This window comes from Lineus longissimus, chromosome 8 (assembly GCF_910592395.1).
Source record: "Lineus longissimus chromosome 8, tnLinLong1.2, whole genome shotgun sequence".
Lineage (NCBI taxonomy): Eukaryota > Metazoa > Nemertea > Pilidiophora > Heteronemertea > Lineidae > Lineus > Lineus longissimus.
In genome coordinates this window covers 7730890-7746854 of record NC_088315.1, presented here as the reverse complement: position 1 = coordinate 7746854, position 15965 = coordinate 7730890, and the positions used below count along the sequence as shown (strand labels likewise).

The 15965-nt window shown below is 38.4% G+C and overlaps 1 protein-coding gene across 3 annotated transcripts in view; it reads right to left on the bottom strand.

Annotated features, from left to right (window-relative positions):
* Positions 1-568: 568 nt before the first annotated feature.
* LOC135492226 (homeodomain-interacting protein kinase 2-like) overlaps positions 569-15965 on the bottom strand; it is a 37600-nt gene continuing 22203 nt past the window's right edge. For all 3 annotated transcript variants that reach the window (XM_064778527.1, XM_064778530.1, XM_064778528.1), the window contains exon 13: positions 569-14535. In XM_064778527.1, coding sequence (XP_064634597.1) covers positions 14175-14535 — 361 coding nt within the window. In that variant the 3' untranslated portion in view covers positions 569-14174. The remainder of the gene's footprint in view (positions 14536-15965) is intronic.

Genomic DNA, 15965 nt, shown 5'->3' with positions numbered 1-15965 from the left:
GACTGTCACAACAGTGTGACCGACATTCTAGCTAGGTCAGGTGCCAATCATCATTGTGAAGGACTGATTGTGGCTGTGCGATCTCCAGGGCTGGGTTGTTCAAAACCATGTTAACTTAACTTAACGTTGAAACTAAAAGAGATAACATCCTTAAGGGTACATAACGCAACCGATGGGGACAACGTGACCATTGTGCCATTGACCAACCGGGCCCAGGCTTGATTCGGTCTGGTTGTGACTGTCTCATCTATCTCCTCATGTTGGCAACACAGTGGTGGAGCAGCAAGGCCCGATTCAGTAATTGCCTCATCTCTATTACCATGTTTGCAGCACTTCGGCAGAGTAGCCAGACCAAAACCCAAGGCAGAGTAGCCAGGGCTGATTAGTTCAGGTTGAGACTGGCTCGTCCATCTCCATATGTTGGACCAGGCAGGCCTGATTCGGTCAGATGGTAAGTGTTACCACTTTCACTATGTTGTCAACATGGTGGGAGCAGCCAGGCTTGTTCGGGTAACAATATGAGTTACCATGGCAAAAACATTGAAGAGACAAGAGAAACACAAATACGTTATATCATTTAAAAAGTTAAGTTTATTCCAAATTTGATCCCAAAGAGACTTGTTAAAAATCTAAGTGTAATTTTCAAAAAGCCCTACTCAGCTCAACCAACCCCATACCATTAAAATATTATTCCTCGGGCCATAAAATTACACACCATAGTGAAGTACAGAAACTACCTACTACGTACCTCACCACCCTAGTCAACCAAAATGGATTAAACATTTCTTCACCAAACATGCAAAACGGTTTATCCATCAGGAAATATAGGGGGTCAAGGGTGAATCCAATCTTCATCATCCTTCTCAAGGTGATTATGGTTATACGCTGACTTGTCAGAGTATTAATTTTGCTCACTGCAACTAAAAATCTTTGAGCACAAAATAAACAAATATGAATTGAGTTGAAAATATTTGCTTGATTTTGTATAACTGTTTTAATATAACCTATTTTTGTCTTGTTTTGGAACTGTTATTTTAGAATTGTCCATGTTTTAATGCGGAAATGGACATTACGATTTGTAAAGGTGAAACACAATGTTCCATAATATAATCCATAACTTTCTGGCGAGTTAACTACTCTTGCAAAAGAAATTCCAACCAAAATATAAATTTTCAGTTCGAGAACTTCACACTTTATGCACTTAAATATTGCAAGAAGGATGCTGAAGAAATGACACTCAAACAGCAGTGGTGATGCACAACAAACTTCAGACAATACAGTGACCAGTCTTTGTGTAGCATATCAACATTTCTCAAAGCTTTTATAAGAATTCGTTAATTAGGGCAGATCGTGTACTAGACAACAATCATAATCATCAACGTAATACTCGTCCATTTGATTTTGAAAGATGTAAAACTAATCAAAAGTCGTCAAGGTGTCATCGATCTGTTGGACCCATTTTCCCCAAGTCAAGATACTGTTGTCTCAATCTCTCGTTTTCCACATTCAAGACCATCACTACATCTAGAAGAAGTCAAAAGACCAAACAGGAGGCGATACAATCAAATTCACAAATCTTCACCAACATATTTCACTTTTTTTTGTATCTATCCCCCTAACTCATACATTCTTCTAAATCCAACTTGAAAATGTTCTGGAAGACTCCGTCAACAAGCTGACAGAAAGGGCCAAGAGCTAAAAGTGTCGCTCTAGAGAGGACCGTGTCCAAAAGGTCCCTTCCCGTTTCTTTTCATACTTCATGTAATAGTGTCATCGGTGCGCAAGATTGCACGTACCTTCCATGGCAAAATATCCTGACTTGCAGAAAATAAGCTTTCTTTAATCCTATGTCATATTTATATTAGGTCGTTATTTTTCCATTAGATACCTGGAAGCAAGTATAGATTAATCCATACTTGCTGCAAGTACCAAAACAAGGCTAGTCAAAGAGCAAAATGGTGTTAGTTCCTCAAACATAGCTAACAATTTGGGATAACCTTTTGAAAAGTGAAGCCAGACACCATGGCAATCCACTCTTTTAAAAACATTAAACACAATGCTACACATAGACTTGGTCACAGATCGTACTGCAGTTCAGAAATGTATCATGGAGAATGACCATAATTTCTTGCCTGGTGATGGATATGCATTTCACCTCGCTATAGCTAACACCTGTGCACAACATCAATCTGCCATACACTGTATATCCCGCTCAACTTATCTCGAGCACTTCACTATGGTGTGCAAACCCGACCACTGAACTACATATGCATTCGACATAAATGCAAAGACTGCAAAACTAACAAATTTAATGTAATTATTTCCACACTCGACCCATAATAAGACTCGACTGAACAAAACTACACCATTAGTTGATAGATATAACGTACCTAGAAACAACTAAACTACGCCCTAAGCACTCAAAGTGTGTCCAAAGTTTTTAAGCCTCGAGACGTCTATGGCCAATATATTGACTAGAGATAGTTATAGACATTATAAACCCAAAGCGCAAATTGTTATATGTAAACCCACACTGAATGTATCACTGGATCGCTAATACACCATATGGACACTAACTACTTGAGATCATATAGCTTTACAATACAAACGAAGTGAATATCAATATGGCCCTTAAAAGATGCAAGTATAATACTATGTGTTCCTGATGTATGATTATTTATATGAAGTGATACTAAAGTGGTGCTGTCTGAATGGGGTCATACTTTGGAACGAAAGTAGGACAATCTTTCATTCAAAACTTGCTCTACATCATTTACTCTAACTGGTTTACTTGGGAGTAATCGGCACAAATGTGCACCTCTGCTCAAGTGTGAGTGCCAACTGAGAGTGAAATGCATCCAACAATGCATAATGCGCAATATGATATGACTGAGACTACACATGGAAGATCATCCGATTTGCAATCGGAAGGTCATGGGTTCGAGGCCCGGCCAGTGCCACACTGTAAACTCCCTGCCATCAAAGCGCATACTTGCGCACTTCTTCATTCATAACGCGCCACCACAAAAGTTCAAACTCAAAGTTCATGCACTGCTGAATGAAAACAGTTATTTCAACTTAGACAGCTTTAAATTACAGTCCTATTTCGGAATTTACGGAATATTTACAACTGTCCTACTTTCAAACGTCGATCAGACCTCAATCAGACAACCCCGTGATATCGGACACAACCGTGGCACTACCCTACCCCCTGGTGGTGATTAAAACAACTAACAACCAGCACTTATTAGAACAAGAACACAAAGAGTGGATAAAACATACCGTCACCACTAATTTGACATTATGTAAGATAATAACACACCAACAGAAAAATAACACCGTTAATTTCTCGAAGATCCATTCAATCACTATTAGAATAGCCGTTAGCAATATTTTTGTGCTTCCCTTATTCTATGCTAGGACTTTGCTGTAAACAGTGCCATTTACGAAGCTAACTTGGTTTTTAATATACAAGTCGTCCAAAAGCAGTCCACTTAACTTCATCATCCAAGGTGACCTTCTTTATCAGGCCAACATTAGAGTGCGTACATTAGCTTGCCAATAACCTTCTAAATTTGGCAATTTGGAGGCAATGACATTGCATTACATGAAGAGCCAAAAACAGAACCTTTAATTTTTTGGGTAAACACCGCTTTTTTAGCAGAACTCCAGTTAACAGCACCTCAAACAATATCAATGTATATTCTGATGTGAAAAATATTTCTGCTCTTTTTCTAAAAATTAATGTAAATACATGTGGAACATACTTTTCATATATTTCTATATAGCTCTTCATATACTCTTGAATCCCCTTACAACACCTGAGCTCATAAATGACAATGCTTGGCCAGTTCATATTCTTAAGCGTTATGGAAATGACCTGACAGCAAGGAAGACAAGAAGACACTTTTTCTACAACCAAACATGTCCCAATTAAATTGGATATTGAATACAGGTGTACATGTAATATTGAATCCTGGTTAGATTAGAATATGTTCAAATACATTAACGTCCAATTCAATAGCTATATGGTTAGCGGTGAGAGCGTGATCACAAAGTGCTTCAAACATTGGGGAGAAAATAGTCCAATTTATGTCTCAGAGTTGTCATATTTGTTTCAGATTAGTTACATTGTATTTCTGATATATGAATGCCCAGTACAAGTACCAGAGTAGATTGTCAACAGACATCCATGCAGTCAACTCTAAAATGATAGTCAACTTGCCAGTTCTGAAGATCACTGACTTCTGATAGCAACACTTGTGCACTCAAGATCCTGGGTCTACTGGTTTCCCCCTACATGACAAGCATTGTCTTAGGAGGCAACACATGAACCCAGCAGTCATACTGTACACTCTTCATTTGGAAAAGATTCCACTCAATACTTGAATCACAGAATGTACCGCCCCACCGCAACGCTTTTTTTTGATAAACAACAATCCATCGAGAGATGACGTGGCGTATCCATAACCTACCAGAGATGTAAGAGACGCCCCGCCATCTCGCCACATACATGAAAAGTTAACATGCTAAATGCTAAATAGTGAAAAATCCCTAACTATAATTAATCTACCCACCAGGGAGTACCACAGGACTGTCAGGTCTTACAATCGAGGAAGCCATAGCCCCAGCCGGTTCCACAAGCCAAAACTGGAGCACGCATTAGGTTGTACTTTTTAGAATATAAGGCCTGGTCTCAACATGATTTTTATCTTCAGAATTAAGCCACTTTTCTTATCATCTCTTATCCCCCCAATGCAACGTGAGATCAAAGGAGGTACTGAGAATGATTTCAAAGGCCTGAGATCTAAGAATATCTAGTATCGGTCAACTTGAAGATTTTACTACTAATACACTTCAGTCACTTTTATTTGCACACCATGTTGAGCAAAGTTGTGCTTCATGACATTTTGGTCAAAGGGTAAAACTTCCTAATGCATCACCTGTACATTTACGTACATCCAGTCACATACTCCAACTTTTGATGAAGTTATTCTCGATTCGCTTTTTCACCTTTTCATATAAGACGGTTCAGAAATTTGTGCTTTACTTTAGGAAGGGCAGCCAGGTTACCGTCTGGTGTGGCTTATTAATTTGGAGCTCTACTTGGTGAACCAAACATAAATCCAGAATAGAATCAAGAACTGCTTCCATTCATAATAAGACCTGACAGAACTCCAATATAATCTTTCTGTTCAGCGATCACAGGCACGTGGTCTACACTGAAATTCCTCGGAACACCCCCCAATGTAGACCAACTGCCCATGCAAGAAAATCATTTTGATTTGACCACTTTGAATTCAAACTGAAAACAGTCAAATGTCTCAAACAATTCCTATAGACACAGATAGATATTTTTACAAACATTTAGTTTGTGCAACAAACTTTTAGAGTAAATTCACAAATGAGGTATAAATAATTAATTTATTAATTGACAGCTCAGGTGACAAGAGCCCATTATTATCCTTAAGTTAGATCCGCATTTTCAATGAAATTTTTAAAATACCACGGTGGCACTGAGCACAATAAGGACCAAATAATTTATATGCAAATCAATTCAAATATGCAAATGGGCAAATTATGAAAAGAATTTTCAGCCAAAAGAACGCAACCAAAATAAGTTACCCAACCTTCTTTCAATTCATGCAAAGAAAATGTATTTAATTTAATAATAATTTAATAAATTTAATAATCTAACAAAAGTCGGAAGTGATCAGTTTGAGATAAACTCAGACTTTCATGATGCCGTCAATGCTTGGAAAATAATCATGCATCTGTCAAATTCATATTTCTATGCCAGATCTCTGATGTCCTCAAACTATAAATGTTAATGTCCTTAAACTTGAATTTTGAAGCGTTTTAAAAAACGTCACGCCACTCTATACTGTAATTTTTGCACCAATAAAATATTAGATTTCCCATTCAGAGACGATGGATACAACACTGACATTGAATTCATCATTAACAGGCCATTATCAGTTTGAATCCACATCATTCATTTAAAACATAAAATGAGTTGGGCCCAATTCACTGCAAAAAACTATCATGTTTTAATTCATAGGAGTGAAAGTTAAATCGGCAACCAATCCAAATTTAGATTGAATGATGAAAAGCACCATTTTGAACTTGACCAATCAAGATCAGAACTTTTAGACTATCGCCAATGAAGTGAACCGAGAACCTGTAGAGATGACACCTCAACACATATCTGCCATCAGGAAAACATCACACCCTTGAAGGCAAAAATTGGGGCCTTTTGTGACCCTTGTACCCTTTTATAATGTTTTTATTTGCGAACGAATACTCGAGATTCACTGATCTAGGACTATAAACTGAATATCAAAGAAACAAAAGATATTATGCATAGCACATGGGTTGTTCGATGCTGTTTAAAATGTTCAATTCGGTAGGACAATGGGTCGTTGACACCACCTTGTCTGATGGTCGTGATGTTATGTTTTGACTTGTCCTTAGTGTGAATTTATAGTGATTATTGGTGGGATCTTAGATCAGTGAATTTAGAGTAAGTCTCCAAATCTTTCAGTTTAAAAGCATTGAATTATTGCCACCATTGCATGCAACTGGAGAATAGGCATGAAAGGGGGATGCTTCACGCTGGCCAACCCAACAAGGGTTTTTTAATTTAAAGTCTTTTAGATTTTTCGAGTAGGCATGATGTCTTCGTAACGACAGCTTCGTCTTAAATTCGACTCGCAGAATAACATGCAAGTCCATAGAGTTCTTTTGGCTTTTGAGTTGAAAACATTACAAACATGACCTTCTAATCGCTTCACAACCACGGTGTGTCAGAACCCATCTACGCAGCCACTAATTATTACTAATTATATCATTATTATTAATCAATTATGGTTATTGTTTATATCACACATTTTCCCAAGTGGAGAGTACAGATGATTATATATCCCATGACAAAAGCAGCTTGTGCAAAGTTACACACGCACTAAATGCAAACAGAGAAAAATACCAAAATATATATAGTGCTATATTGTAATCAATTAATTTGTGCAATATAATCTTTGATATTGAATTTTCATCAATAATATCTCGTAAGTACATGAAGGGCGTTATTCAAACAATTTTTAAATCTTGGACTTTTAATACAGCGCAGCATTTTGTGAATCATGCTCTTGGCTTTCCTGAACAAAATTTAATTCATTGAACTGAAAATGAAAAGCTGGAGCCAAGTGATGATTTTTTTCTCCAAAAGTATTTGCCCATACAGAATGAAACGTTTGGGGTGTTGACAGAGTTACATATCTCCGTCACAGCCCCCGTGGCCAGAGGTTTTTGCCGAGGGCATACCATCAAGCCCTCCAGGTTGTTAAAGACCTTTAGCACTTGGAGGAACAGGCCATGGGGTGGTCGGAAAGGTTCAGGCACTTACAAATTTAAATGATTTTTTCAAAATTTGGTCACTTGACTACCAGCAGGCAGAACGTAAAATGACGCCTTCAAATCCCCGCAAATCATCGCAGCCAATTAATTGTACGAACTTTAGCTTATGTTGAAGAATAAAACACACTGTTTTCCAAGTTCAAACCCCATGCAAGTAACATTTCAAAATAGTTCACTTTCAACCCTTTAAATCTGTTACAATCGGGTGTTGCGTCTAGAAAAAGAATTGCATACACATAATTTTAGACAGCGCAACAACAGGAGTGCAGCGACAACTCACCAAGTGAGGGAGAGACATTGGGTGATATGAATAAAGACCAGCAAATGCTTTTATCTAAAACTCCATGTACATTTACACTAGGCCTTTCTGTACAAAATTGTAGTAAAAGCATTTACTTGTCTTTATTCATATCGCCCATTATGTTGGGATCAGCCAGTACCGTCACTCCTCTGAGACAAGACCACTAATGAATATTCATAGGTTGGAGGGTCGAGGCCTATCAATTAGACGAGTGCATGTTTTTAACTCTCAAGTACATATTTGGAGAGGTATTGAAAAAATATTTGCTGTGGCAAGTCTACAGATATAAAGAAATTATTTGATGAAAAAATTAATTTCGAATTTTGCTAATTGGGTAATAGGGGGCGTGTTTTGAGTTTTTTCTGCCAGTTGGCTGAAAAGAGTGGAAATATCAAAGTCTGTCTAATTTGACAATTTAACTGCTAAAAGGCTTAAAAAATCAATTGTGGTCTTGCCTCCTCTTGCGCTAACCAACCAACAACCCAATACATGATTCTGCAAACACATTTACGAAGTCAGAGGCCACTGAGGCGTAGTGGCTTGGTCTCTTGACTAGCTGTCAAGAGATCCCTGGTTCGACCCCACTGCTGGTGTGAGAATCTAGACAGGTCCTTGTCTAACTTGCCAAGGCGAACCAACTGTTTTTGGCTAGACCTTTAAAGGGCATTTACAATATTTGTGACCCGTCACAGCAAAACCAGGCGCATGTCGCTCTGAGCTTGACAGGTTGAGACGGACTGTTTGTTCAATTCTCTATTGTCTGCCTTTAGTGAAATATGAGCTGACCAATTTCTTCCATTATCTCCTGGTGTCATTTAGGCTCATCTCCTGTGCGACATGCGCCTGGTTTTGCTGTGACGGGTCACATTTCAAGAATGGTACCACGTGGGGCAACGTTTTTGATTTCAGATGTTAGAAGGCAGTTTGACCAGATGATACCAATACTCCATTTTGCAGATGCGGAGCTCAATTTTGTTAATGGTACCAACGTTTACTTGCATGGGGTCATCTCTTGGTGAGATATGATGAAGCAATTCCGACATAAAATATGAAAATGAACCTTAGTAGCTACGAAATGAAAACTATGCCAAAGTTCTATACGTAAAACCCTAGTAGATTAGCCGTTTAACCATTGACCATATAATACACAAAATCTATACATAGACCCTTTATACATATATGTATTCATATATAAACAATGTATTACTATAAACAGCTCAAGTGAACAACCGAACATCGTCTTCGAGAAAATGATACCCGATGAAATATCACGATTTATTTTGATAAACTAGTGACATGACACACCACGCTAGAGAAATGTGTGATTAATGTGCATGATGAAAAAATATTATGGCTCTTGATACATAGAACAAGCGTATAGGTTCATATATACAAATAGATTGAGGGGGACATATTATACCATTGCATTGATCGCGATACAGATTATAGCACCAATGCAAAGTTTGTCATGAACTTGTAAAAACGACCGCGATTCAAAATTTCCTGGGAATGGAAACCTGGGCAACTTTTATCAAATTTGAATTTCGTTATTTCTGAACAGCTCCCTTTACAATCGAGTGAAATTAGTTTAAGAAATGCAAGCAGGTTATAAGTGCTATTTTCTAACATATCATTTTCATTATGTTTTATTCGAGTTTGATACCCAAGCTGCCAAAATTGGAAGGACGACGTTATTTATTTACATTAAACAAAAGATTTGTGACCAAGTGAAAATTACGAATTGTGACCATATCAGAGCCATTTCACCAAAACTACTCATGTAGCGCGAAAATGCATAGTCAAAGACCGGAGACAGTGCCAGGTTTGGGCTACAATATCTTTCATCTAGGTATCTCATCAGTACCTGGACTGACACCGTCTTCTTAACTTGACCTAGCTCTCTACACAGTGCAAACCTTTCCGAAATCTTTGCATTAAAGTTTGTGCCCAGGTGACCACTCCCAAAAACGGACGGCTCCATCTTTACAGTATGACCCGCATAGGGTAGACAGATAGGAGTGAGATTTCCTCGTAAAAATGTTGAACCTTGGAACCAGGAACACCTAATAATTAATGTGAGAAACAATTTTTTTGGTCTGCTATTGACAGCATTTCATCACTGATCAAAGTAATTCAATAAGTCAAAAAGACTAAAATTAATCAATCATAAAGTTGATTTTTTTTAGACCTTCCATAAATAAGTTCATTTCTGTTAATTTCTGCCGTGTATCATTTAGTTCCAAGGTCACAAGGACAAATCACACCCTCGCTAAGAGATAATTATTCCTACACCCAAGAAAAATAGTGCCCAGATATATTGTTTATTGCATCTTTCAGCCTCCGATTGTCTGAAGTTAATGCCAAGTGATGGATGGCGGGTACCACCATGATGTGAAATTGCTTGTGAAATATTAGTAAGAGTCCAAAATCAACCAGTACGCTTTGAAATGAAAATTGCTGACGGAGTAATCTAAATGCACTAAGTTTATCCATCTAAAATACATGGCAATATCATAAAGACTTTACGACGACATGTAATTTATGATTTAGTGGATTGAAGACATACTAATATATTTCCAAGCTGTCAAAATGCCAAAATGGCTAAATGGAAGACCGAATTTCAAATTGATACGTCAATGCTTGTCGCTTCGAAGGTCGTTGGTTCAATCTCTGGTCGGCTTGGCCCACTTCATCTTTCGATAGACAGCAAGCCTTTCTAAACAATTTGGTTTCCCCAAACATTTCACGCAGATGAACTAGTTGGAGCTTAATCCAAAGGTTTCAATATCACAAGCCAAGTTCAACAATCAATGTCCTTCAAATTTTCGTCCGTACATTTTAAGATTTCGTCAGGAAATGGCTTGATTGCTGATTGTCGATATCGCTGACGTCATCAGATTTGGACTATATCAAATCGAATTGATGAACTAGTTCATGCCCAGCCCAAAACTAAACGTTAGGTTTGCACTTTTCAGTCATATTTCAAAAGCAATTAACACCAGTGGCGAACCCTCCACAGAAAAGTGTACACGCATGCTCAAAAAGCCGACATATATACTTGAATGAATGATTAAGCGCGAAGCGAAACGACAATGTGATCACTATTCATTCTACTGGCAAGCTCAATTCGGAAAATATACACAACATGCCTAATACAGTGTTTCATATATGGATCTACACACAGATCAAACGTTTTTATTACATTTTCGCTAATAATATCATTAATAGCATCTGAGGGATTATGTAACCAGTTTGGCATGGACTAGCAGGCCAATCAAGGCTAAAGTAAGTCATTTGACATTCCAAAGAGCTGGACCATTCCAGAGCTTTGAAGTCAAACAGCCCACTTCAGTAATGAAATGCATTTCAGTACACAACGTGAACCTTTGACCTTTCAACGCCATTGAACGAGACCTTGGTGCAAACGCAGTATTCCAGATCAATTTCAGTGGGCTTAAAAACAAATACACAACTCTCAAATTGATTCTTAAAAAAGCCAAAAACGAACACAAAGCCCTTTTGAACAGGTGCCTCAGGGTAATAAAAGTTAACGTCCATCCCAAGGAATTCTTACCGTGGTACAAGACTCCCCCCACGGATATCCCGAGCCAACGAATGGTAAGAATCATCAAGGGAACACAACCCCACAACGCTAAGTCCTAAACTCTCGCAAACAAGCCAAAAAAATACACTGTAGCATAATATATACTTAATTCTGGTCAAGTGTGTGACACATGGAAACACAGAATATTGATAAACTAGATTATGTTATAGTCCCTGATATATATGTTTGAATTTGAATACATTTGTATACACTTCCTTGTCTATAGATTACATGAAAAGAGAAAACACAATCAAGGAATCTAGATGTCAAACTATGGGAAGAAAAAACAGTGAATCCAGTTGAAGCTACATCAATGCATTTGTCACCAAAGTTTTGAGACGAGTACGGGATGGCATCACACTTTTTAAAATGTTACTTTGACTTACTGTCAACTGTTGGAGCTTCTTCAAGCATTTGTCCATATGGATGATACACAGCTGACACAAAAACTGGTACCAGTTTCTAAATCAGTAGAGTCACTAACATACTGGGACCAGTTGTTAGAGACCACGTTAGCTCAGGACAACATGTTGACATTAGATGAACATTAAAGGACATGTCAACATGTTGTTATGAGCCAACATACCCTTTAACAATGTGTACCTGATGCTATGTTGTGAGGAGCTACAGCCTCAGAGGACACCAGATATTACAGCCAACAGTAGCTACTCAAAGTATAAAACCATTCCATTATAAACTTGTTATTTCTCAACCTCAATGTTAGCAATAGCACAAGCAGTGTAATAGAGGTAGTCGTCATCTCCCTTCAAATGCAAATCAGACATTCCAAACAGAGCATCTCAGACCACCAAGCAATACTTAGATAATCAAGCAGCATCTATTTTCATATGGAATCTGGGAGAAGCAAGTAAAATCTAAGATATACTATCCTTAAGCTAGTGACCAATAAGGAAGGATGAGGCGACAGGCCAGTTGAATACTGCCTCTAGAACACTGCTGGTAAGACTAACTGAGGAAACAGTAAACTGGCCTGCAAATTGGGTTTTCCACTTCATGGATGTAACCTTTTTCAATCCCAAAAATTAAAAGACGCTTGGCTAATGCATGATAACTAGTTTCAACCTGGATTTCATAATAAACCATGCAGAGTTTTTGTCTCCATTACCTTAAAGAATATCAACGACACCTTGGCCCCCATCTCCTCCCGTAATCAGAACCACCCACTTTCTACTTGTGCCGTTAAACACACACATAAACAGTAACTTACACTAAGATTAAGATAAAATGCACACCAAACGTTCTAAATAACTATCCTCTACATGTAATATGAAGGCCATACACAGAAAGAAGCACTGAATATACTCAGAATAAAACACCAAGTCCATTTTATAAGAACTGGATACCAATGATTATAAGTAGATATTCGACACATTGAACTTATAAGCAGGATGAATGAAGAGCAATAAAATGAGTGATTCTGACCTGGGAGGGCTTCTAATGACTAAAACTTGATTTGATCAAAATGATCTGATAATTACACATTTGACACACAGTACACTGTTAGAATTGATCGATCATTCATTTCACTATTTCATTATACTTTAAATCAGTCACAACACCTCAAAAATGAAATATAACTATTGCTGTGCAAACACAAACAGTGTGTACACCCAAGTCCATTTAGATTCAAAGGAGTTCAAGGTATCGAGGTGATAAAGTATTTACATGAACTGTCCGACAGAAACGGCCCAAAATTTGGGGCCAGTTGACAACAGGCAGTTCAGCTTTAAGGCAATGGACACCAAACTCTTAAGCAGCGGCCATGTTTTTTATGATATGCACATCTGAACTATTTCATGGAAGAACAACAATAAATTCAAAATCATAGCAATTCGTCTTGTTGGATATTTACGCATGCCCAACGACTTTTGAGTAAAGGAATCTTTCGCTATCGACAAAATTATAGGTGTTTCGACAATTTCTTACATTTCGTTTGATCATATCACTCATGACTGTACAACACATTTTTACACATTTTAAACACCCCCTAGTTCGAATTTGATTATTTTAAAATTACTAAAACATGGCCACCATTTCTTCTCAAACACACATGCCCTAAGTTAAATATCACCATTTCATCTATATATATATATGTATAGCTTGCGGCAACCACCCACAGACATTTACATTACATTTCTAAAAATATGCACCATAAAATACTTTACAAGTTTTTTTATATACTTCACACGCACTATATTTACAATTTAGATATATTGCATACGCGCACACGCTCAATACACACAGGTGACAATAAAGCTTTTCTCGTTAATAAATGCAAAATGCAAAGATAAAATGAATGAACAAGGGAAAAGTGTAAAACGTTAGTCTAGTGTTCTGACACCAGTGTGTATTTTAAGCAAGCCCAAGGCCTCTAATAATCTGTGAAACCCTCACGGAACAGCAGTCATCTTCGCTAGAGGTCGCTAGTCTAAGAGAGGAATCATAAAACCAGACAAAAAATTCTTAACTAAAACAAACAGAGCAGTAATCTAGCTACCTGCAAGATTTTGGAGAAAAAACAAAGTGCACAAAAACCTATCACTAAACCATTACCTTTGCCATACAATGGCAAAAAGTGACCAACCCAAACTAAAAGAGAATTAAAATTGCATTCCGTGCTCCTTAATATCAAATCAGCATATTTCTTGCATCATAAAAATTCCTTCTCCTGAACTGCGAGAACTCCAGTTTACGAAACGTCACGCTGCCGAAAATAACGGTCCACCTCCTCTATCAGCGTATGGAGTTCAGCTCCACAGACAAGACAGCAACTGAACAACACCAGTCGCTATAGGCATCGATAGCGCCAATTCACATTGATCAGCGTGCTAGTCATTCCCCAGCAAACGCCTGGTAAAGATACTGATACTGGCGTGTTTTCGTTGGACTGAGAGGATACGACGCGTACACGCTCGAAGGGGAGTTGACAAATGGGCTTGCGAACTGTGGATGCACGGGCGGGTACGGGCCTGCCGCCGGATGCAACCCCGGCGACTGGAGTACCGGGTGCACGTGGGCCGGTAATGGGTGGGTGAACTGTACATGTCGTGGGCTCTGGTGAGCTGGTGGTGGCACTCCGGTGGGAGAGAACGGCCCGAACGGCCCTGGTGCACTTACTTGCACATGTGACTTCTGGTGTGCTGGCACAAGGTACGCGGGACTCCCATGCAAAGCTTGCGATCTGCGTTGATCTCTACAACAGAAACCAAAACAAAAACAATAAGAAAACAACAATAATAACAAACAACAACAATAAACTAGTACGGGTCAAACAATGCCATGCAACAGTGAACTTAAACTGGAGGAGCACGTCCAAGGCAATAATCAAAATTGGACCAATCCAAAGCAATAGGGGACTTCACAGCCAACGATGGCAGCACTTTGATAGCGGTTCAATACAATACTGGCCTTTTCAATATAAAATTGACATGGGACCCGCAGCTCAACAATTTTCAATGGATTTTTACTGTAGCGCCACCTACATGTCTAAAAGTTCCCAACTTAACCGAAAGTAAATCTGCTCTTAATGCTGACAACCATTTTCTCCCCTCAAAATTTACAATACTTTGGTGTTCCAGCAGAAGTGAACTCTGATGAAAAACACATTTAGCGCATTGCCACTGTTCTGCAAGCAAAGCAATTTATGTCACTTCAATTTACTAACAGATGGTGGCATGGACACTGTTTTATCAAACTAACACCCCTCGTAAAAACTTCTAGACATCCTCCACCACAAATAAGCAAAGAACACATGTTGCAAAGCATTGTAAGAATAGGAAAATAGGGACAAAATATGAAATATTTCTGCACTTAGAAATTAAAATGGGGATTATTTCACCATGAACAGGTGAAGCATTGTAACTGAAGAATCAGGAAACAACTATTTCGTCTTTCATGTCTCATCAAGTATCCGAAGTATCATGGGAAATATCATATCATAGCAGGTGAAATATTTCATATTTTGTGGCCGAGGTAAAAAATCGAAAAGTGTACCCAGGCATGAAGGCCTTTGTCTTTACTAGTCCTAATCTAGATAAAGGTAGGATTCAAAATTAATCGACAAGAAAGAGAGACACAGTCAAGTAAAGTTAAGGTGATGGGCACAGTAAAATTCTACGTCGGAGGTCGAATAGTTACAAGCCATTGCTAGGAGTTAAGAAAGGGACTACTTGAGGTATGTGTGGTACACCCTGCACAAGAGGAATTATACTGCTGCAGAGAAGAGAATTTCTAAGGAAATCAGTGCAAATTAGACATGGTGTAAAAAGCATACAATGTATGTTGTTGTTGTTGTTGGCAATGTCTTACGCACACAGGCTTTTTCACCTTCTAAAGGTCATGAAAATTGCTGAAACACTCCAAGTATCATCATTTCTTTTTCACTGAATGTGCTTTTCACCTCAAGTGTAAACACTGATTGCCCATGAAGCATTTGCCTTCCCGAGTCCAAGGGAGGCTTTTGAAAAGAAGAGGAAAACCTGTTTCGGGCTCAAAACATTGCCATTTGGTCTCCATACATCACACCATGCATTCACGCCACCTATGGCCAAGAGGCCTGCATACAACCGCTGTCGAGCACACAGGCCCTGCATACAAGCGCTGTCGAGCACACAGGCCCTGCAT